Raw genomic sequence first — 25,486 nt, forward strand, 5'->3', positions numbered from 1 at the left:
TGTAGCTCACAGTGAGCTGAGAGAACTGAACTTCCTGTGGAAGGACCAGAGCCCTTCAGCATTAGTCCTAAAAGCTGTACACTTACTATGAAAAGCATAGGAAGCTGCTTGCAGACCAGGCATAGAAGAGTGACCCCTAGTGGCCAAAAGTATAAAATGAAAAAACTGGTATAAATATTAATATTTTTTAATGAAGAGATATTACAATATCTCTTCATTAATGATTATGAACAACATATTAAAAGTTTTTGTTGATGACAGGTGCTCTTTAACCTTATTTAATTTTTTTATTTTTTATTTAGGGCACCTTGGAGTTCCTTCAGAGTTCCAGGATTGTCTGTATACCACTTCTATATACGGTTTCTCTTATGGACAGCAATAAACACAGGTAGGAGATACATCTTACTGTCCGAAATTATTAATTTGGAGAGCGAATGACAAAAATGTATGATATATATGAGGCTTACGGGCTTACAGAATTAGAAAGCATGATGTTTTATTACCGAAACAGCTATACACTTAGGGCCCATTCACACTACGGATTTTCTGAGCAGAATTCCGCTCCGGTATTCCGCTTGGAAAATACGGTGCAGCAGCCTCCCATTGTTCTCAATGGGATTCTGCTGCGCCATTCACACTACGGAACGTCCCCCCGCGGAAATTTCGGTTCTCAGACTCCTCCAAAAGAATAAACCTGTTCATTCTGTCCGTAAAATCTCCTCTGGAGTGCATTTCTTCCTATTAAAACATTGCATTTCCGAAGGGTCTTGGCGCAGTCTTGTTTTGCCGGCACCCGCCCCAGATGGAATCTCCGCCCTGAATATCTCCGGGCAGAGATTCCGTAGTGTAAATGAGCCCGTACAGTATAACTCCAGCTTTGCTCTCTGAACCCTTTTGCTAAGTTTGGCGTGGTGAGATGCTGCACACGTGGGGCACTCCGGTTGCCGAGGCGAGTTCCGTGCTGGAGTCCTTTTCTAATGTTGTAGGACTTGTGCACAGATGGCCTTTGGCGCGCTGGTTGATAAAACACTGGTATGGAGGGAATGGGAGAGATAACTCTCAGCTGGATGAACATGTATGTCCAGCTTAAATGGGCACTCTTATTAAAACTAATTTTTGCTATTGCACTCCTTATGGTAAATAAAAAATCTTTCTTATGTACTTTGTTAATAAAAAAAAATAAAAAAATAAAATAAGTTTTCTATGTTCTATTTGTGTTTAAAAACGCTGTCACTAGGTGTCTCCCTGCTTGTCCAGAGCACATTTCCCCCCAACTCTTACACAGACTTTGGACTCCTGCTGGCCTGGTAAAAGTCCAAAATTAGGACATGCAGTCTGGAGTGCTGAGGGGTGTGTGCAGCCTTAGTCAATCTTAGCTCATCTCACACTGAACTGCTCTGGGCTGTATGTAGCAGAGTGAGGGAGGAAGTTCTCCCCTGTATGGCTTCAGATGGTGTCACGCCTGCTGGGGAACGCCCCGTCCCAGTCTGTGAATCTGACTGAGACTGAGCAGAAAATACAGAGCAATATCAAGGTAGAAAAACTAACAAATAATAAAATAAAGGCAGGGGGTGGATTATCATGACAGGTACTCTTTAAGGCATCTCCCAGATACTTATCCTGTCAACTAAAAGGTGTATTGGTAACTCCAGACAAGGCCATTACATCATTATTAAAAATGCAGTGTGAACAGACCGCTATGTACAGCCATAGATTATAAAAAGACAGGTAAGGAATCTAATGATAGCCATACAGCAGCAGTCTCCAAACTGTGGACCTCTAGATGTGGCAAAACTACAACTCCCAGCATGCCCAGACAGCCAAAGGCTGTCCGAGCATGCTGGGAGTTGTAGTTTTGCAACAACTAGGGACACACTGGTTGGAGACACTGTGTAATAGAAGGGAGTCTATGGCCCAGATGTGACTGCTACCTCTGCACCCTGCTCCATTTAAAGGGGTACTGGAAAACATTTTTTTTAATCAACTGGTACCAGAAAGTTAAACAGATTAGTAAATTACTTCTATTTAAAAATCTTAATCCTTCCAGTACTTATCAGCTGCTGTATGCTCCACAGGAAGTTATTTTCTTTTTGAATTTCTTTTCAGTCTGACCACAGTGCTCTCTGCTGACACCTCTGTTCGTGTCATGAACTGTCCAGAGCAGGAGAGGTTTGTTATGGGGATTTGCTCCTACTCTGGACAGTTCATGACACGGACAGAGGTGTCCGCAGAGAGCACTGTGGTCAGACAGAAAATAAATTCAAAAAGAAAAGAACTTCCTCTGTAGTTTACAGCAGCTGATAATTACTGGAAGAGTTAAGATTTTAATAGAAGTCATTTACTAATCTGTTTAACTTTCTGGTACCAGTTGATTAAAAAAAAATGTTTTCCAGGGGAGTAACCCTTTAAATAGCGGACAAAAAAAATGCTGCAAGTATTTTTTTTTTTACTTTTTTTTTTTTATGTATTTATTTATTTTTTATTTTTATTTATTTTTTCCACTCAAATCCTGCTAAATTGACCTAAAACATGCAAAACTTTCATAATCTTTTGTATAAAATGCGATGTACATACATTTTAAAAATCACTTTATTTATTTATTTATTTTTTTATGGAGGGGGGGAGGGGCTTCTGTACACTTTCTACAGTTTACGTTTGCATGAACCAGTGCTCAAAACTTAACTGCATATTTATCGGTAGCCATAAACGCAAAAAAACTAAAGGCCGACAGCCACGTCTTCGATCCCACCAAACATGTGAACACTCAGCTTGATATGTGCGCACAATGTTAGGCTGGTTGTGCACAAGCGTATTGCTTGCGCATTTTCGAGACCATATTACAGACACAAGTCCTTGGCGTGACCACGGGTCTGACAGCTGTCACATTCGGCTACAGGGGCACAGTTTTTTTCGGATCACTGGGACTTGAGTCCACACTTCAGACTTCAATATCCTTGTGTGAAACCGGCTTTACGTATATTCTCCCCCTAGATGCTGCGAGACATGAGTGTCCATCAGATTTTTGTGGTTTTACCACTTCTCGCAACTCTCGTAATGTAGACGGTTACATCATGAGAATTGTATTCTGCGCCATAAGCACAAATGGGATGAAAGTCAGTTAGTAAGGATCAACGCCCCTTCTGATGTCCATAAAAGACCGTCACATCAGCAGTCATCCCACACAAATTTCTGTCCAGTGATTCATTCTGTCCACTACCCCCCCCCCCCCCCCCCCCCTCTTCAAAGTCTGGTCCTGCTTAACCATTAAAGATGCTGGAGACGTTCGCATTGTATGTTGGTCAGATTCCTGCTTGGTGGGCACACGGGTCTCATATTATTTCTTATTGCTCATATATTAGGAGGGGTAATCCAATGTTCACACAGTGTAAAACAAGCCATATTATTATTTTCTTCTTTTTTTTTTATTCCCGCAAAAATACGGCTGTAAAATTGAGCTAAAATGTCAAATGATTTTTTGCAAAATAAGTCTAGGAAAAAGCGTCCATCAGTGCACATAATATGGAAAAAATTGGGCATAAACTCTTGAAATTTCGTCCGCCAAAAATTATCGGGCAAAAATAGTGTTTTGGGTCTTTAAGAGAAATGGAGGCCTAAAGTATAGGTGGGCATGGCTACAAAGGGGCGCAGCCGGCCAGGGCATTGCATAAAGAAGGGCAGGTGTCGTGTGGTAAAAGAGGAGGCCTGTGGGGGATGAGACGGGCAGCAGAGGAGGATGCCCATGGAGAGTTGAGGATGACGCGTGTGGCGGAGGAAGAGTAGGCCTAAGGAGGGTGAGTCTTGCTGCGGAACTGCTTGATTCCGGCGGAGAGGAGGAGGCAGAGACGGGCGGGAGAAGTGCCCAACACCATACTGCTCATAAAAGAAGAAAAAACATATACCAGCGCTCAGACACTCCCCCCTCCAAGAAGGCGTATATTATTGCCACCAGGGCCCAGATTTTCTTCCTCCGCAATTACCAAAACCAAAGGCGGTGGCGTAAGCCAATTTGTACCTCAGAAACGCGTCACTAATAAACAACTTCCATATCCTACTGATTTGAACAAAGTTTTGGTAATTGCGGAGGATGAAAATCTGGGCCCTGGTGGCAATAATATACGCCTTCTTTGAGGGGAGTGTAAAGTGAGCTTACATCCCCCCCCACACTGTGGAGTAAGTGGTTGAGAACTACTGTTCTCCTTTATACTATGTGTGTGTATATATATATATATATATATATATATATATATATATATATATATATATCCATTCCTCTGAGCGCTGGTAAATGTTTTTTTCTTCTTTTATGATTAGTATACACAGATTTGCTTAAAGTACATCCGGATGTGCTAACCTGCGCCCTTCTATTGGCTCTCATGGGATACCCTTGTGGTGTAGGAATATTTGATTGATGCTAACGTGGCTCCACGTGCACCAGGTGAGTCTGTACTAATAATTTCTAATTTTTTTTTCTTTGGTTTTACTGGCTAGTAGCACTTAATTTTTTATTTTCTTTTTATTCAACACCATACAGCGACTGGAAGGCAGCTAGAAAGGCATTGGATGGCGCTAAGCTAACTCTCCCTTTTTAAGTGTTTTAGAAACAGTGTGCTTCTAGCTGTTGAAAAACTACAACTCCCAGTATGCCCAGACAATCACGGCCTGTGACCAGTTTGAAAAAAAGAAACAAATGATTTTTTATTTTATTTTTTTGCGCTCTGGTGCCCGGATACTATCTCGGTTTTTATTTTGTTTCCATGTTCTACGATTTGACTGTAAATAATTTCTGCATCCTCCCCAAGACCCAACTGGATGTTAACTTCCTTTTAGTAGAGGGGGGGGGGGATCTTAAATTAAGAGTGCATCAATCTGAGTCCCCCCGTAAACCTAAGCATAACTCAGATGATGGTCCAGATATCTGTTTACATCTTCCGGCAACTTCGTAGCCCAAGACTGCAGCAATCTGCATATAGATTCCCATGGACTTGCATAGGACTTTAAGCAAATCTGTATCTTGACCGCTGTAGTCTTGGGCAAGACTTAGGCTACGAATTTGCCAGGAGATTTAAACAGATATCTGGACCATCATCAGAGTTAAACTTTGAGGGGGTACTCCACCCCTAGACATCTTATCCCCTATCCAAAGGATAGGGATAAGATGTCTGATTGTGGGGTCCCATCGCTGGGGACCCTCGCGATCTCCCTCCTGCATCCGGCGTTCGTTTAGACCATCGGGTGCAGCGTCGTAAGCTCGTGACGAGACGACATGGTCACGCCCGCTCGTGATGTCACGGCCACGCCTCCTCAATGCAAGTCTATCGGAGGGGGTGTGACGGCCATCACACCCCCTCCAATAGACTTCCATTGAGGGGGAGTGTCCGTGACGTCACGAACCTCCTTATCGCCAGTCATCCATCACGAAGCTAAGTTCACTTCATGCACAGGATGTCTGGGGTGCCGCAGCCAAGATCGCGGGGTCCCCAGCGGCATGAATCAGACATCTCATCCCCTATCCTTTGGATAGAAGATAAGATGTCTAGGGGCAGAGTACCCCTTTAAGGTCAGTTCCAGCCTGGAAAACCATTTTACATTATAGATCAAGATGCACATCTTATCTCCTAGGCTTTCAGAACTATCTTTACATCTTCTGATGGACCAAACAATTTTTGTAAGCAGAAGAGAAGCAGATGTTGCCATTGTCCATCTATGCGTATTCTTGCCGGTGTTAGCTTCTAGTGAGAACCACTGTTTGCAGAGGCACTCCACTCCCAATTAGGGACACCTTTTTCCCTATTACAGGGGAGCACCATGAACCACACTGTTTCTGTAATACCAATTTGAGAGAAAGCATAGCTTTTGGTTCTACACCGTTTACACAATTCCCAATTTTATTTATGGAGTTAAACATTGTAACACAACAAGCTTGGCTGTTTTTTTGGAATCCCAGTCATCTCTGGCTGGATGGACCAGGGGTAATCGTTCTTTATCAGACATGTGATTGGAATACCCCTTTAATGCTCCAAAACAATTGCAGTATTAAGGGGTTAAGTCAGACTAATTTCCATAGCTAAATCCATTAATAGTAGCCCAGCGCTCGCTGGGGACGTCACCTAGAAAACTTGGCATCGTTATTCACAACTTCTGCCATCCCGCTAATTGTTCTGGCCAAGTGTCACGGCGACCCTGGCGTCCTACATTACATTAATGAACCGTGAAGCTGTTCTACATCTTTGGCTGCTGTGTGTCTGGATCTCCTGGTACAATAGTCCTTATTATACAGATCGGGGGCTGGATGGATTCCTGGAAGAGACGATGATGTGTGCGCCCGAAAAAAAATGACCTCCGCCACCTAAACTTTTTAGTTTTGTAAATCGAGGCACATCTTCTGATCTGACCGATAACTGGACAAAAAAGAAATATTTTTTTGATAGAAGACCCAAGTTAAATAAAGGTGCAGTTTAACCTCTGAAGGTTACGTGGATATTTCCTGGTAGATATTCAGGATTGCCACCTTCTGACAACCATCAGGCAGAAAATGCTCCGATATAGGCGGCCATTGACCTATAAAGGGAGCAAAGGTGGAGTGATAGCCCATGCACCCTTTTATTATTCCCTTGGCCAGTGATTATCAGACAGTGAGGCACCCCCCACTTGATGACATTTGTGACTTTATGTTGCAGCAGTCTTTGCTTTAACTTCATCACTGACTCCTTTTGTGTTTGTTTTAAAGGGGTTATCCGGCTAAACAAGTTTCCCATATACCCTGGTTCAGTTTTGGACAGACGAAACATAAAAAAATGAATGATAACCTAGCCCTGGTCCCCCGTAGGTGTACCACAGTTCCCGTTCTCCTGCGTGTGGTCCCGGTGTCTTCTGTGCTTCCTTCTTTAGAGACAATCCCTGAAGAAGGATGCACACGAGACATTGGGACTGCTCTGAGGAGAACAGGATCTGCAGTACACCTACGGGGGGACCTGGGCGAGGTAAGCATGTTTTTTTTTTTTTTTCCTTTCCCAACACCCCAGCATCATATTAAGGTGGATGGACATGAAATGGTGGGGGGGGGGGGGGGGGGGTGGTAGACATGACATAAGGGGGTTCACCTTTTTTTATTTTTTTTTATATATATTTTATCGCAATATTTACCCCTAAAATCACAAAATGACATTTTCCCCAAATTATGCAGACCTATTTTGCAGCATAGTCCACCTTGATTCTCTTGCGGGTCCTTTGTACCCCCTACCCCCTTTCCTTTACCCCCTTCTTCCTCCTCTCTTTTATTCACCCATTTTCTTCCTCTTATGCATACTGTTTCTGGTAGCTTTTGAGTTTCTAAATTTACAGTGTTTTAAGTCACAGGGCAACAGAGCCTTACCGACAGGGCACAACAGCAGTGTGAAAGGAGCCTTACTTAACCTTTTGTAGCCAAGCTACCATGTAATTTTGGTTATCTTTTTGATGTTGTAAAGTTAAAAGAAAAAATTTGAAAAGAGATTAGACAAGAAAAAAAATCCTGCTATCACCTGGCTGCATCTGAGCTACTCAGCACAGCTATCTTACAAACTCAGAGTAACTGTCACCAACTAAAACTTTTAAATATAGTGTTCTTTATGTAGTTTCCAGACACTTTCCCATTCACTTTATTTTAAAATTATTTACAGAAATATGTTTAAACTGTAATTGCAAAAACAGCCACTAGGTGGCTCTGTTCAGATCTGTGCCCCAATATATACAGTGAGATTGGTCTCCTCCCGGCCTGGGAGGAGACCAAACTAAGGAGATTAGCGAGGCACAGCTCTCGCTCACTGCCTGTCAATCAGACTCAGGCTCCGCCCCCTGTGAAGGAGAGCCGGCCAAAGCTCAGTGCAGCGCCTGAGCCCGAAGGGGAAAGCTGCACTGAGCCTGCTTGACAGCTGCACACAGAGGTCTTCTTTTCATCACAGCATCATTAGTTGTATGGACAGGGAGCGCAGCAGAAATGAGAGGGGGGCAGTGGTCCCCCAGCAGGCTTCAGTGATGTTGGGCCTGGTAAGAAACGCCCACTTCCTCCTGCCGGCAGCTCACACCATGTGAGCAATAATGAAGGTAAGATACATAGCTTTTTAAAGCTCAGAAATTTTTTTTAAGGGCAGGAGGGGTTTTAGGAGTAGTTAGGTAACATAGCCCGAGTTAGTTTAGAGTAGTTTATTTGGTGATAGGTACTCTTTAACTCTGGTATTCTACACCATCTCAAGCGTCTGCTTGCCATCTTGCCTGGTTCCCTGGTGCTTGGTGGGACAGCCTGGCCAGCCTGCACCTAACCTGGACAAGTCTTGAGGCTTGAGGTAGCGACCTAGTATCTCCCTGCAGAAATCCATCCTCTGTACCCTAGAGCGGGGTAAAGGATGAAAACTAGGTAATACTTAGACTCCACTCCCAAAGTCAAATAAGTTTTACACATTTTTTTTACACTACTGCTTTTGCGGTTGAGCGTTCTTTGTCATTTGTAAGTGTATGTTAAAAATTCATCTGAACAAGTACTTCATCCTGCTCTTGTAAAGGAAGAAAGGAGCCTAGCAACAAAATGTTTGTGGGGTTTAGAGGCTGCCCCTCCTTGAAGAAATAGCCTGGTTCTATGTTAGACCACATCTGCTGAGCTGTTTCCACTTAGTCTCTTCCACAACCCAAGATTTGAGGACTGTGACCTGAAAGGATCCATCCCGACCTACATAGAAGGAACTATTTTGTCGCATCAAGCGTATAAAACTGCATCTAATATAGCGCCATGACAGCGGTTGTTTCAAGGGTTAAAGATTTGGATTTAAACATTAAATAAAATGTTTAGTTAGTTTTCTTTTCAGGTTTTTTTTTTTTAGTCTGAGGTTTCTTCATTGTGATGAATTACAGATTGGGAGAAAAAGCGAAGTTGGGAAACCTCCAAACCACTGTGTATATTAGACATTCATACAGGGCAGTTCACGAGCTGTAGATCTCCGCTGGCATCCATACAAAGCATAGACCGGCCATGATGTCATTATTTGTAGGAATGGTTTAGCAGAGCATCACTTCATCTAAGGAGCCCGGCCTGTTCACCGGCAATGGCTCAGTCATCTCTTGTAGCTAAAGTTTTGTGACACTTGAGAACAAAGTCTTTACTAAGTTATTTATTGCCATGGTAAAGACATTGCCAGTTTTTGACATGACTGTCTTGTTTCATCCAACACTGGGAGGGGAGAAGAAGGTCTAACAATAGAACCTGGGTGGGAACGTGTGGCTCGCAGGCTGTATAAGACCAGCGCTATCTGGCTAGTTAGAGCCCGATTGCACTGATTTGTAACTAAGATTCAACAAGAGCTGGAAACATCGGACAGGACCGTCTTGTGCCAGCAATACAGAATTGGGAGGGGTCATCTATTTTTTGTCTGCCCTATGTCACTTGTTATAACTTCTATTATGCTGCCCCATAAGTTTATATTTTTAAGATGTATCTACTATAATACTGCCCATTATGTACAACAATATAATTGCCATAATACTGCCCCCTATGTACAAGAATATAACTACTGTAATACTGCTCCTATATACAAGAATATAACTACTATAGAACTGCACATATTTACAAGAATATAACTATTATAATACTGCCCCTGTGTACAAGAATATAACTACTATAATACTGCCCCTGTGTATAAGAATATAACTACTATTATACTGCTCCTATTTACAAGAATATAACTACTATTATACTGCTCCTATTTACAAGAATATAACTACTATAATATTGCCCCTGTATACAAGAATATAACTACTATTATACTGCTCCTATTTACAAGAATATAACTACTATAATACTGCTCCTATATGCAAGAATATAACTACTATAATACTGCCCCTATATACAAGAATATAACTACTATAATACTTAACTACTATAATACTGCCCCTATATACAAGAATATAACTACTATAATACTGCTCCTATATACAAGAATATTACTACTATAATACTGCCCCTATATACAAGAATATAACTACTATAATACTGCTTCTATATACAAGAATATAACTACTATAATACTGCCCCTATATACAAGAATATAACTACTATAATACTGCTTCTATATACAAGAATATAACTACTATAATACTGCCTCCTATATACAAGAATAAAACTACTATAATACTGCTCCTATATACAAGAATATAACTAGTATAATACTGCTCCTATATACAAGAATATAACTACTATAATACTGCCTCCTTTGTCCAGGAATATAACTACTATAATACTGCTCCTATATACAAGAATATAACTATTGTAATACTGCCCCTATATACAAGAATATAACTACTATAATACTGCTCCTATATACAGGAATATAACTACTATAATACTGCCTCCTATATACAAGAATAAAACTACTATAATACTGCTCCTATATACAAGAATATAACTACTATAATACTGCTCCCTATGAACATGAATATAACTTTTATATGACCCTTTTAATGATCCTGTAAATATCCAAATGGCCCTTGGCAGAACAAGGTTCCCCACCCCTTGCAATAGAAGAACATTTACTTCTTCAGCTCCCTTTAAAAAAAAAAAAAAAAAAAATCTAATAATAAGAGTAAGAGGGTTGCATATTCTACTTCCTACCAATAAACATTTTTCCATGTGTAATAGAAAGTTTTGCAACTTTGTAATCTACTTTCTTTGTTCTGGATCTCTCCTTGCAGTCACCATATTGGGGGGAGATTTATCAAAACCTGTCCAGAGGAAAAGTTGCTGAGTTGCCCATAGCAACCAATCAGATCGCTTCTTTCATTTCTCACTGGCCTTTTAAAAAAAAATGAAAGAAGCTATCTGATTGGTTGCTATGGGCAACTCAGCAACCTTTCCTCTGGACAGGTTTTAATAAATCTCCCCCCAATGTATAGTTCCAGGGCTGGAGATCTGTCCCGTTTATGTCACGGTCACATTGGTGCACAGATTGATACAGGACAATTGTCAGACTTCTGTCTAGGACAGTGTTTTCCAATCAGTGTACCTCCAGCTGTTGTAAAACTACAACTCCCAGCATGCCCGGACAGCCTTCGGCTGTCCGGGCATGCTGGGAGTTGTAGTTTTGCAACAGCTGGAGGCACATTGGTTGGAAAATGCTGGTCTAGTGACTAGGGCGGCAACTATTATTCGATTTAAAGGGGTACTCCCGTGGAAAACTTTTTTTTTTTTTATCAACTGGTGCCAGAAAGTTAAACAGATTTGTAAATTACTTCTATTCGAAAATCTTAATCCTTCCAGTACTTTTTAGGGGCTGTATACTACAGAGGAAATGCTTTTCTTTCTGGATTTCTCTGATGTCACGACCACAGTGCTCTCTGCTGTCCATTTTTGGAACTGTCCAGAGCAGGAGAAAATCCCCATAGAAAACATATGCTGCTCTGGACAGTTCCTAAAATGGTCAGCAGAGAGCACTGTGATCGTGACATCAGAGAAATCCAAAAAGAAAATAATTTCCTCTGTAGTATACAGCCCATAAAATGTATTGGAAGGATGAAAATTTTTTCATAGAAGTCATTTACAAATCTGGTTAACTTTTCTGGCACCAGTTGATTTAAAAAAAAAAAAATAATAAATAAAAGTTTTCCACGGGAGTACCCCTTTAACCCCTTAAGGACCAGGCCATTTTACACCTTAGGACCAGAGCGTTTTTTGAACATCTGACCACTGTCACTTTAAGCATTAATAACTCTAAGACGCTTTTACCTATCATTCTGATTCCGAGATTGTTTTTTCGTGACATATTCTACTTTATGTTATTGGTAAAATTTTGTCGATACTTGCATCGTTTCTTAGTGAAAAATTCCAAAATTTGATGAAAAAATTGAAAATTTTGCATTTTTCTAACTTTGAAGCTCTCTGCTTGTAAGGAAAATGGATATTCCAAAGAATTTTTTTTTTTTTATTCACATATACAATATGTCCACTTTATGTTTGCATCATAAAATTTACGAGTTTTTACTTTTGGAAGACACCAGAGGGCTTCAAAGTTCAGCAGCAATTTTCCAATTTTTCACAAAATTTCCAAAATCACAATTTTTCAGGGACCAGTTCAGGTTTGAAGTGGATTTGAAGGGTCTTCATCTTAGAAATACCCCACAAATGACCCCATTATAAAAACTGCACCCCCCAAAGTATTCAAAATGACATTCAGTCAGCGTTTTAACCCTTTAGGTGTTTCACAGGAATAGCAGCAAAGTGAAGGAGAAAATTCACAATCTTCATTTTTTACACTTGCATGTTCTTGTAGACCCAATTTTTGAATTTTTACAAGGGGTAAAAGGAGAAAATATATACTTATATTTGTAGCCCAATTTCTCTCGAGTAAGCACATACCTCATATGTCTATGTAAATTGTTCGGCGGGCGCAGTAGAGGGCTCAGAAGCGAAAGAGCGACGAGGGGATTTTGGAGAGTACGTTTTTCTGAAATGGTTTTTGGGGGGCATGTTGCATTTAGGAAGCCCCTATGGTGCCAGAACAGGAAAAAATACCCACATGGCATACCATTTTGGAAACTAGACCCCTTGAGGAACGTAACAAGTAATAAAGTGAGCCTTAATACCCCACAGGTGTTTCACGACTTTTGCATATGTAAAAAAATTTTAAAAAAATGTCACTAAAATGTGTGTTTCCCCCCCAAATTTCACATTTATGCAAGGGTTAATAGCAGAAAATACCCCCAAAATTTGTAACCCCATCTCTTCTGAGTATGGAGGTACCCCATAAGTTGACCTGAAGTGCACTACGGGCGAACTACAATGCTCAGAAGAGGAGTGATATTTGGCTTTTTGAGAGCAAATTTTGCTCGGGGGCATGTCGCGTTTAGGAAGCCCCTATGGTGCCAGGACAGCAAAAAATACCCACATGGCATACCATTTTGGAAACTAGACCCCTTGAGGAACGTAACAAGGAAAAAAGTGAGCCTTAATACCCCACAGGTGTTTCACGACTTTTGCATATGTAAAAAAAATTTAAAAAAATGTCACTAAAATGTGTTTCCCTCCCAAATTTCACATTTTTGCAAGGGTTAAAAGCAGAAAATACCCCCTAATATTTGTAACCCCATCTCTTCTGAGTATGGAGGTACCCCATAAGTTGACCTGAAGCGCACTATGGGCGAACTACAATGCTCAGAAGAGAAGGAGTCATATTTGGCTTTTTGAGAGCAAATTTTGCTCGGGGGGCATGTCGCATTTAGGAAGCCCCTATGGTGCCAGGACAGCAAAATAACCCCCACATGGCATACCATTTTGGAAACGAGACCCCTTGAGGAACGTAACAAGGGGTACAGTGAGCATTTACCCCCCCCCACTGGTGTCTGTCAGATCTTTGGAACAGTGGGCTGTACAACATTTTTAATTTGCACAGCCCACTGTTCCAAAGATCTGTCAGACACCAGTGGGGCTTAAATTCTCACTGCACCCCTCATTACATTCCGTGAGGGGTGTAGTTTCCGAAATGGGGTCACATGTGGGGTTTTGTTTTTTTTGCGTTTGTCAAAACCGCTGTAACAATCAGCCACCCCTGTGCAAATCACCTCAAATGTACATGGTGCACTCTCCCTTCTGGGCCTTGTTGTGCGCCCCCAGAGCACTTTGCGCCCACTTATGGGGTATCTCCGTAGTCGGGAAAAATTGCATTACAAATTTTGGGGGGCGTTTTTCCCTTTTACCTCTTGTCAAAATGAAAAGTATGGGGCAACCCCAGCATGTTAGTGTAAAAAAAAATTTTTTTTTACACTAACATGCTGGTGTAGACCCCCAACTTCAGCTTTTCATAAGGGGTGAAAGGAGAAAAAGCCCCCCAAAATTTGTAAGGCAATTTCTCCCGAATACGGCAATACCCCATATGTGTCCCAAAACTGTTGCCTTGAAATACGACAGGGCTCCAAAGTGAGAGCGCCATGCGCATTTGAGTCCTGAATTAGGGATTTGCATAGGGGTGGACATAGGGGTATTCTACGCCACTGATTCCCAAACAGGGTGCCTCCAGCTGTTGCAAAACTCCCAGCATGCTTGGACAGTCAACGGCTGTTTTGCAACAGCTGGAGGCTCCGTTTTGGAAACAGTGGCGTACCAGACGCTTTCATTTTTATTGGGGAGGGGGGCTGTGTAGGGGTATGTGTATATGTAGTGTTTTTTACTTTTTATTTTATTTTGTGGTAGTGTAGTGTAGTGTAGTGTTTTTAGGGTACAGTCACACGGGCGGGGGGTTACAGTGAGTTTGAGCTGCCGCGCAAAATTTGCTGCATCGCAAACTTGCAGCCTGATACTCACTGTAAGCCCCCTGCCCATGTGAGTGTACCCTGTACATTCACAGAGGGGGGGGGGGGGGGAGACCTCCAGCTGTTGCAAAACCACAACTCCCAGCATGCACAGTCCATCAGTGCATGCTGGTAGTTATAGTTTTGCAACAGCTGGAGGCACACGGGTTGGGAAACACTAAGTTAGGAAACAGACAATGTTTCCCAACCAGTGTGCCTCCAGATGTTGCAAAACCACAACTCCCAAACATTCTCAGGCATGCTGGGAGTAGTAGTTCGGCAACATCTTTAGAGCCAGATGTTGCCGAACTACAACTCCCAGCATGCTTGGAGTTGTAGTTTTGCAACATCTGGAGGACTACAGTTTGCAGACCACTAATACAGTGGTTCCCAATCTGTGCCCTTCCAGATGTTGCAAAACTACAACTCCCAGTATGCCAAAACTGTCCAGGCACGCTGGGAGTTGTAGTTCTGCAACATCTGAAGGGCCAGATGTTACAGAACTACAACTCCCAGCATGCCTGGACAATAAAGGCATGCTGAGGATGTGTAGTTTTGCAACATCTGGAAGGGCGCAGTGGTCTCCAAACTGTGGACCTCCAGATGTTGCAAAACTGCAACTCCCAGCATGCCCAGACACCAAGGGCTGTCTGGGCATGCTGGGAGTTGTAGTTTACAGGGTCCCATTACAGCAATGCATGTCGCTTTACGGCGACGTGCATTGCTGTAAAGAGCCTGACCGCGGCTGAAGATCAACTCACCTGTCGCCGCCGCCGCTGTCTTCATCGCCGGGATCCGGGTCCTCAGGGACGAGGTAAGTACCCGGGCCGGTCCCCAGCACTCCCCAGTCCCCCGCCGCGTCCTCCGTTCTTCCTCCCGTCCTCTCCGGACTTTAAGGGGCCGGGCAGGCCACCCCCCCGATGCGATTGGTCGGTTAACTAACCGACGGATCGCAGGGAATAGGAGGAGGTGGCAGGCTTGCCACCTTGCTCCTATACTCCAGCATGGTCCTGGCTGTCTGTGACAGCCGGGATCATGCGAAATTACCGGGTGGTCGGGTCCCAGAGACCCGATCAGCCCGGTATCGCCGCAGATCGCCGGTATCGCCGCAGGGCGTTTGCATCCAGTTCCGATCTCTGCCCGGCGAGCAGCAGAGACCGGAAAACGCCATGACGTTGTGGAACGTCATTGGTCCTTAAAGCCCAGGGTGCCATGACGTTCCACAACGTCATTGGTCCTTAAGAGGTTAAAGCGATAAAATTCAATAATGGGATTCGTTGTGTGGGTGCTGGCGGTCATGAGGCCGGCACCCACACCACTGCTGCAGCTTCTGTAAGTGAGGTTCCTTTCCCACCCTCCGCTGACCCACCAATCACGAGCTGCTGCCCTTCTCTCCTCCCCTGCCGCTGCCCTGCTCTCCTCCCCTGCCGCTGCCCTGCTCTCCTCCCCTGCCGCGGCCTGTGGACTCACTACTAGTGTTAAGCACAAATATTCTTAATGCTAATTTTTATTGTGAATATCGGCCCTTCCCGATTTCGCGAATATTTAGAATATAGTGCTATATATTTGTAATGACGAATATTCGTTTATTTTTTTCACATGCAAACGAACATAGTGAATATGCAAATTTCGGGAACATAGGACGGATAATCGTCAGTATATTCGCAAATTCGATTATGGCCCCTGCCTCTCATCACTACTCACTACGTTGTGCCTCCATTTTATGGAGCCGCAGCCTGCCCTGGAGGACCTCACCCGTACTGTTGCCGCCGGTAGGCCGGTTTCCTGCTGTATAATGCGCCCTGCTCAGGGCTCATGCTGCCGCATTGCCTTTCATATTGTCATACACATGGAGGATGTCTGCAGAGCATTGCACCCTAGTGTCTCCTGCAGACACTAGGGCGCAATGCTCTGCACATACCCCCCATGTGTATAGCAGTGTGTATGAAGTACATATACACTGCTGTACACATGGGGGTATGTGCAGAGCATCGCGCCCTAGTGTCTGTAGCACCATGCCCCATTTAATTGAAGCAATGCCCACTTTCTGGCAAGCAAAAGGCCCCCCCCCCCAGCTTTCAGTTAAGACAATTGTTTAAAAAAAAATTGCATCAGCTTTTTTGCAGAGGCAGTTTTGATTATCTCCCTCGATTTTTGTTTTTATTTTGTTGCTACATCTCTTGAGTTTTACAATTAGGTGAGGCTGATGGGGGGTGAATAGGAGGCTGAAAAGGGTGTGAATCAGGGCTTGTCAATTTTTTTAAGAATTAAGGAGCCAGCAAAAATGTTAGGAGCTAGGACGCTGCACGTCATTTAATATCATATAATCAGTCATTACTGTCCTCTCATCTCCCAGTGTGTCACAGTCATTGGTGTCCCCTCATCTCCCCCTGTGTGTCACAGTCATTGTTGAACCCCCCCCCCCGTATCTCCCCCTGTTCTGCAGTCATTCGTGTTCCTTCATCTCCCCCGGGTCACAGTCATTACTGGCCCCTTATCTCCTCCTGTGTGTCACACTAATTAGTGTCCCCTCATCTCCTCCCTGTGTCACAGCCATTACTGGCCCTTTATCTCCCCCTGTGTCACAGTCATTACCGTTCCCTTTGTCTCAGTACTTACTGTCCCCTCATCTCCCCCTGTCAGTCATTACTGTCCCCTCATCTTCCATGTGACACGGTCATTAATGTCCCCTCATCTTCTCCCTGTGTGTCACAGTCATTGGTGTCCCCTCATCTCCCCCTGTGTGTCACAGTCATTGTTGAACCCCCCCCCCCCCCCCGTATCTCCCCCTGTTCTACAGTCATTCGTGTTCCTTCATCTCCCCCGGGTCACAGTCATTACTGGCCCCTTATCTCCTCCTGTGTGTCACACTCATTAGTGTCCCCTCATCTCCTCCCTGTGTCACAGCCATTACTGGCCACTTATCTCCCCCTGTGTCACAGTCATTACCGTTCCCTTTGTCTCAGTACTTACTGTCCCCTCATCTCCCCCTGTCAGTCATTACTGTCCCCTCATCTTCCTTGTGTCACGGTCATTAGTGTCCCCTCATCTTCTCCCTGTGTGTCACAGTAATTGTTGTCCTCTCATCTCCCCCTATTTGTCAGTTATTAATGTTCCCTCATCTCCCCTTCAGCTGTTGCAGAACTACAACTCCCAGAAAGCCAAAGGCTGTCCGGGCATGCTGGGAGTTGTAGTTTTTGCCACAGCTGGAGGCACACTGGCTGGGAAACGCTGGTCTAGACAAACCAACCATGTCCATTTTCCACCAAGTCAAGTCCCTTTCTCAAGCGAGGCTCAAAAGTCTTTAAAAAGTGTAATCGTGAATCTGCCCCATTGTTTTGTTGAAGGAATATTTGGGGAGGTTCTGATTTTAGCAATGTTTTCCCTTTTCCTCCTCCATCTTACCATCTTCCCCCCTTGTCCAGACCCAGGTGAACAGGTTTAGTAACTCTAAGATATATCTTCTTGCTTCTACAGCATATTAAAATTGGCGCCCTAAGAAGACCCGGAAATCCTCAGGCCGTGTTTGTACAGTTTAGACCTAGAAATGATCAATGCTACATTATGTCCATTTTTTTATTTATTTTCAGGCTCTGACATGAAGAAAGACATTGAGGCTTTAATAGCACAAGAAAGGGCCGAGATAATCTGCAAATATGAGCGGGTAGGTGCAAGTCTTCACTAAACATTCCGATATAGAAGGCTGGGTTACCATTTTATCTTGTGGTCATCAATTGGAGCAGTTTTATTTACTAATATACACTGCTCCAAAAAATAAAGTGAACACTAAGATAACACATCCTAGATCTGAATGAATGAACTAATCGTATGAAATACTTTCGTCTTTACATAGTTGAATGTGCTGACAACAAAATCACACAAACATTATCAATGGAAATCAAATGTATCAACCCATGGAGGTCTGGATATGGAGTCACACTCAAAATCACAGTGGAAAACCACACTACAGGCTGATCCAACTTTATGTAATGTCCTTAAAACAAATCACAATGAGGCTCAGTAGTGTGTGTGGCCTCCACGTGCCCGTATGACCTCCCTACAACGTCTGGGCATGCTCCTGATGAGGTGGCGGATGGTCTCCTGGGGGATGTCCTCCCAGACCTGGACTAATGCATCCGCCAACTCCTGGACAGTCTGTGGTGCAACGTGGCGTTGGTGGATGGAGCAAGACATGATGTCCCAGATGTGCTCAATCGGATTCAGGTCTGGGGAACGGGCGGGCCAGTCCATAGCATCAATACCTTCCTCTTGCAGGAACTGCTGACACACTCCAGCCACATGAGGTCTAGCATTGTCTTGCATTAGGGGGAACCCAGGGCCAACCACACCAGCATATGGTCTCACAAGGGGTCTGAGGATCTCATCTCGGTACCTAATGGCAGTCAGGCTACCTCTGGCAAGCACATGGAGGGCTGTGTGGACCCCCAAAGTAATGCCACCCCACACCATTACTGACCTACCGCCAAACCGGTCATGCTGGAGGATGTTGCAGGCAGCAGAACGTTTTCCACGGCGTCTCTGGACTGTGTTACGTCTGTCACATGTGCTCAGTGTAAACCTGCTTTCATCTATGAAGAGCACAGGGTCCCATTGGCGAATTTGCCAATCTTGGTGTTCGCTGCCAAATGCCAAACGTCCTGCACATTGTTGGGCTGTAAGCACAACCCCCACCTGTGGATGTCAGGCCCTCATACCACCCACATGGAGTCTGTTTCTGACCGTTTGAGTGGACACATGCACATTTGTGGCCTGCTGGAGGTCATTTTGCAGGGCTCTGGCAGTCCTCCTCCTTGTACAAAGGCTGAGGTAGCGGTCCTGCTGCTGGGTTGTTGCCCTCCTACGGCCTCCTCCATGTCTCCTGATGTACTGGCCTGTCTCCTGGTAGCGCCTCCATGCTCTGGACACTACGCTGACTGACACAGTAAACCTTCTTGCCACAGCTCGTATTGATGTGTTATCCTTGATGAGCTGCACTACTTGAGCCACTTGTGTGGGTTGTAGACTCCGTCTCATGCTACCACTAGAGTGAAAGCACCGCCAGCATTCAAAAGTGACCAAAACATCAGCCAGGAAGCATAGGAACTAAGAAGTGGTTTGTTGTCACCACCTGTAGAACCACTCCTTTATTGCGGGTGTCTTGCTAATTGCCTATAATTTCCACCTGTTGTCTGTTCCATTTGCACAACAACATGTGAAATTGATTGTCAATCAGTGTTGCTTCCTGAGTGGACAGTGTGATTTCACAGAAGTGTCATTGACTTGGAGTTACATTGTGTCGTTTAAACGTTCCCTTAATTTTTTTGAGCAGTGTAATATTGTCCCTGCCCCTATTTTAGATGATTGCCAGTGGGACGGATCACGATAGAGGTGCGTGCCACGTAGGGCCTATTGGTTCATATTGTGCCTAAATGCTTTACATTCTCTGAAGTGTTGTAGATAAAGCTTTGCATTCTTGTAATACTTATGATATGAGACACCATCGTATAGGAGATAAGACAATGATATCAGTCATTCCTCTGTTAGTGTTGATGAGTTTGCCACAACTGATGACTTAAGAAACCAGCCAATGCCGCTTTCTCAAGCACCTGGTCCCTGCCACACTCCCTTTTCTTTACTGCTTCTGCCGACGTTGAGTGCGGAGAAGAAATGCATGAAACATCAGCCGAAGCTGTGAAGAAGAGGATCACGGTAGGGACTGGGCGCTTGGGAAGCAGGGGGAGGGCTAGATAAGGCCACATACAGTGATCCCTCAACTTACAATGGCCTCAACATACAATAGTTTCAACATACAATGGTCTTTTCTGGACCATTGTAAGTTGAAACCAGACTCAACATACAATGCTACGGACAGTCCAGATCTGTGAAGCGTGTCAATGGCCGGAAGAACCGACCAATCAGAATGGATATTCACTTTACCTGTACCAGGGTTACCTGCTCCTTTGGACACCAGGTGAGGGCGACTCCATCTTACTTTTTTAGGACACTGTACTGTACAGGACCCCGAAGAAGCTCCTGTCCTCTACATAGAACAGTGTTTCCCAAGCAGGGTGCCCCCAGCTGTGGCAAAACTACAACTCCCAGCATGCCCGGACAGCCAACGGCTGTCCGGGCATGCTGGGAGTTTTAGTTTTGCAACAGCTTGAGGCACCCTGCTTGGGAAACACTGACATAGACAGTGATTACAGCTCCCAGCAGATCATTATTACTTTTATATGTAAGGATTTGCTTTATCTGTATTAGTTATCTACTTATTTTTCTTTAATTTTCACTTTTTCCTATTTTTGGATGACATTTTGGTGCCTTTAGAACCCCCCCCCCCCCCCCCACACACACACTGCTTACAGTGCGGGATGTAACAACTTATCCCCTATCCTATAAGTGTCAGATTGCAGGGTGTCCAGCCGCTGAGGCCCCCCGCCATCTCCCAAACGGCTCCCCGGCTCTTTGCATGAAACAAGCATTTTTGACCACGTCCCCTCTATGCAGTTCTATGTCAGAACAGGAGATTGCCAAAAGCAGCTCTCCGGCTCTCCCATGGAGCTGCATGGAGGGGGCATGTTGGCCACCACTTTGTGCGGTGGTCGACGCACCCCATTCATGCTGAGAAATAGGGTGCCGTTCGGGAGATCGTGGGTGGCCCCACCTGTTGGACACCCCGCGATCTAACACTTATCCCCCTATCCTTGGGATAGGGAATAAGTTGTTACATTCCGGAGTTATCCTTTAAAATTTCTTCTCTGAAAATCAGCTCAGCTTTGTCCTGCAAGACAAGCAATACTATGGAGGAGATAGCTCTGCCCACCAGCTCTGGGAGAACTGCAAATTATAATTGAAGCCTGCAGAGCGATAATATGCTTAAAAAAAAAAAAAGTCCCTTATACAAGTTATATAATGGCCCTAAATAGTGCTGCTCCTCATGTACACACACAGAGCAGCTTATCCTGAAATGATGGTTAGCCCTTAGCGGTGAGACCTCCCCCCCCTCCCCCCCCAATAGCAGTTGGACTCTCCCCTTGCATATCGTCCCTGTGATGGAGTAGGTCAGAATCCGGAGTTGAAAGCCATCAGTGCCTTGACTGGTATCCAAAGCAAGGAACCTTTTATGTAGGCAGAAGGAGGAAGATACATTTTTGGGCACTGGAATGGCGTTCCTCTAAAGATTATCCTTAGGAGACTTCAGGTCAAAAAGTATCAGCAAACCCATCAACACTAACAAAGGTGTTTTGATATCGACATCCTGTCGCCTATCTGAGGTTTTCTCATAAATATGATAGATTCCTTCTAACCAGGGGCATCAAGGTGTTGCAAAACTACAACTCCCAGCATGCCCAGACAGCCAAAGGCAACATCTGGAGGCACCCTGTTTGGGAAACACTGCACTAGCCATGTTTTTCTTATTTGTTTCTTTTTCTTAGGGAAGGCAGCCGGGCGCTGAAATTGACCCATGGGAAGATGCAGATTTTGCACTTTACAAAGTTACTGACAGATTTGGATTCTTACAGTAAGTGACACCCGGCACATTCATCGTACCTGTTTAGGCAACATTGCAGTTCGCAGCTTATAACCACTGTCAGAACAGGAAGTCCGCTCCGGGTGGTGTATGCAAGACAAGGCTCCGAGAACAAAACTACTGTATCTCACAGCCAAGCCATTACTAGGACTGCACACAGACCCCCAATCCCATATAGAAGTATGATAAACTAAATAAAGGAACTCAGTAAAGAGATTGCAGATCACATACAAATAAATTAAAGAGAACCTGTCTTATCTTGTTATAGAGCAGGAAGAGTAGAGAAGATTCATATATAGTTTTATGGAAAAAGTTCCACGATTATTTGCCATTTATTCCTGTAAATCTCTACTGATTCTGGTGTAAGTAGTCAAGTAGGCGGTCCTACTCAATGATTGACAGCTGTGAGTAAGTATGCGTATATAGAACTGTCATTTAATGAGTAGGACCGCCCACATGACTACTTACGCCAGAAAAAGCTTAGATTTACATGAATATATGACATGCTCATAAAATATTTGTTAAAGGGGTATTCTAATTTTTTTTTCCTTTTCCATGATGCCAGGTTGTAATACAGTATAATTTGCTACTTAGTCCTAAATTCATGCACTGGACCGGAAGTTCTATATTCAAGTCTGTAAGAATTCCATGCTTCCAGAGACAATATTTTATAAGTCACATGGGCCTTAGGGGGTGTGGCTATGCTGCAGTGGGTGGGTGGATAGTATTACCTTAGTAAATCCCTTTCATCCTGTTATCCACCCATCAGTTGTATGGCATTCATTGTTTCTGGATGCCGGACAGGGGAACGCAGCATGCTGCATTCCCCTGTCCAGCGCCATCCAACGTGTCCAATAGGGCTGCAACGATTATTCGATAAAAACAATAAAATTCGATAACTGGATTCGTTGTCGACAAATCCTGTTATCGAATAATCGATAGTTGGCGCGGGCGGTCATGAGGCTGCTGCGGGTGGGGCGGTCAGACGCTAGGCCGCACCGCCGCAGCCTCTGTTCATCAAGTCCCTGTCCCTCCTTCCCCTGACCCACTGCTTACCAATCACACGTGCAGGGCCGGTTCTTCACTTTTCTTAGGGGCGGCAATCCCGACCACTGAACGCACCCCTTGGATGTGCAGTCACAGGCCCGCCCACCGCTCACACTGCCAACAGCACCCATTCCCAACCCCCCCCCCCCCCCCCCCATTCCTCGGCAAGACAGCTCCCTGTAAGTGCATCAGATTTGTTAATACAGTGGTCCCTCAACATACGATGGTAATTCGTTCCAAACGAGCCATCGTTTGTCGAATCCATCGTATGTTGAGGGATCCGTGCAATGTAAAGTATAGGAAGCTGTACTCACCTGTCCCCGCCGCTCGAGATGGTGTCCCCGCCGCTCCCGATGGTGATCCCGGGCCTCCGCTGGGCTCTCCGCTGTCTTCTCCAGTCCTCTTCTGTCTTCTCCGGTCCTCTTCTGTCTTCCGCAAGGCCTTACTGGGCCTGCGTAGCGACGTCATTACGCCGCTGCGTACGCCATTCCTATTGGATGGCGTGCGCAGCAGCGTATTGACGTCATCGGAGAGGGCCGAGAAGACGCCGGAAGACCAGCGCTGGACCCGGAGGGCACCCCGGAGCATCGTGGAGGGGTAAGTAATACTTACCGCACCACACGGGGAACATTAAGCTGCTATCCGGCAGCAGCTTAAGCATTTGGCGCTGCCGGATAGCACTTAATGCGATGGCCCCAACATCAAAAAGCATCGTATGTCGATTTCATCATATGTCGGGGCCATCGTAGGTCGGGGGGTCACTGTATAGGCTATTTACAAACGGTCATAACTTTTGCTATAGAGCAACATAGACAAAGTTTATTCAAATGATAGATGCCCATTTAAGCTAAATGAGGACGTCACAGCCTGTGCAGGAGAAACATATATTACGTGGCGGTCATTCGGATGAATGGTCATCCATGTAATAGATGGTTAGCGTCCAGCAGAATGAGGGAAGCTTTCTGTTCAAGCAAATATAAAGGGTTGAGAGAGAGAGAGAGAGAGAGAGAGAGAGAGAGAGAGAGAGAGAGAGAAATATAGAGAGAGAGAGAGAGATTGATAGAGAGAGATATTGATAGAGAGATATAGATATATATAGAGAGAGAGAGAGAGATTGATAGAGAGAGATATTGATAGAGAGATATAGATATATATATATAGAGAGATAGGTAGGGAGAGATATAGGTAGAGAGAGATATAGATGGAGAGATATAGGTAGAGAGAGAGAGAGATAGCGATATATAGAGAGAGATATAGATATATAAAGAGATATATAGAGAGATAGAGAGAGAGAGAGAGAGAGAGATAGGTAGAGAGAGAGAGATATAGATAGATATATATAGAGAGAGAGAGAGAGAGAGAGAGAGAGAGAGAGAGAGAGAGATAGGTAGAGAGATAAAGATAGATATATATATATATATCTATATATATATAGAGAGAGAGAGAGAGAGAGAGAGAGAGAGAGAGAGAGAGAGAGAGAGAGAGAGAGAGAGAGAGAGGTGGTGCCCCTCCCTGAGGAAAATACTCATCCCTTGTGTGTGTGTGTGTATATATGTATATATATATATATTTATTTATTTAATAAATCAATTATATATATTTCATTTATTATAATAATTATTTTTTTTAATATATGTGTGTGTGTGTATATATATATATATATATATATATATATATATATATATTAAATAATACATTATATATAGATTTATATAGAATTTAATAATTATTTATTTTTTGAATATATATATATATATATATATATATATACTATTTCATTTTTTTTTTATAGATATTGTTATATACTTGTGATAGTGCCCTCTGGTGTTCACAGGGGTACAGGGCAATGTGTAATCAACAGCACAGGGTACAGATACTTATGTAATAATATGAAGCAGCGTATTGTTGTTGTGGTGAACTACTAAACAATATATATAATTATAGATACGAGATATGGACAGATAGATATGATATATATATATATACAGTAAGCTCTTTGGAGTCCTGGTCACTTATAGTTCTCCCTCTGACTGTTCTTAGGAAAATCTACATTAGGAGAGAGAAACGTCAGAAAATAGCAACATGGAACTTGTGTCAAGCGAGGGAATGTTGTCTTCCATGTTCTCATGATCTGACTCGGTGTTTCCCAACCAGGGTGCCTCCAGCTGTTTCAAAACTACAACTCCCAGCATGCCCGGACAGCTGAAGGCTGTCCGGGCATGCTGGGAGTTGCAGTTTTGAAACAGCTGGAGGTGCCCTGGTTGGGAAACACTGATCCAACTAAAGCAGAACCCATCGACTCATATACTTCTTCTATCATGTAGTGAGCAAGAATTGCCTTCAAGAACTGCTGCTGAGGAGAAGGTATGGAGGTTATGAATGTATTATTTATTTATTACTATTGTTATTATTATTATTTGTTTATTTATTTACTCATTATTTGTTATTATTATTTAATATTAAGCATGTAAAGGAATCCAGTTAATGCTAGGTTCACACTGCATTTGTGGCAGGGACCAATAGCGCAGCAGACTATGCTGTTGAGTCCCATTTGAAAAGCACCAGACGTTAGTGGCCTGATTGAAATGTCGACTGATACCTGTG

At 43.8% G+C, this 25,486-nt stretch overlaps 1 protein-coding gene across 1 annotated transcript in view; it reads left to right on the forward strand.

Moving 5' to 3' along the window:
• LOC130277133 (USP6 N-terminal-like protein) overlaps positions 1–25,486 on the forward strand; it is an 87,901-nt gene that overhangs the window by 36,135 nt on the left and 26,280 nt on the right. Inside the window, exons 2-5 of the mRNA XM_056527504.1 lie at positions 303–388; positions 17,895–17,968; positions 21,741–21,826; positions 25,207–25,246. Coding sequence (XP_056383479.1) covers positions 17,903–17,968; positions 21,741–21,826; positions 25,207–25,246 — 192 coding nt within the window. The 5' untranslated portion in view covers positions 303–388; positions 17,895–17,902. The remainder of the gene's footprint in view (positions 1–302; positions 389–17,894; positions 17,969–21,740; positions 21,827–25,206; positions 25,247–25,486) is intronic.

This window comes from Hyla sarda, chromosome 6 (assembly GCF_029499605.1).
Source record: "Hyla sarda isolate aHylSar1 chromosome 6, aHylSar1.hap1, whole genome shotgun sequence".
NCBI classification, from domain to species: Eukaryota; Metazoa; Chordata; class Amphibia; order Anura; family Hylidae; genus Hyla; species Hyla sarda.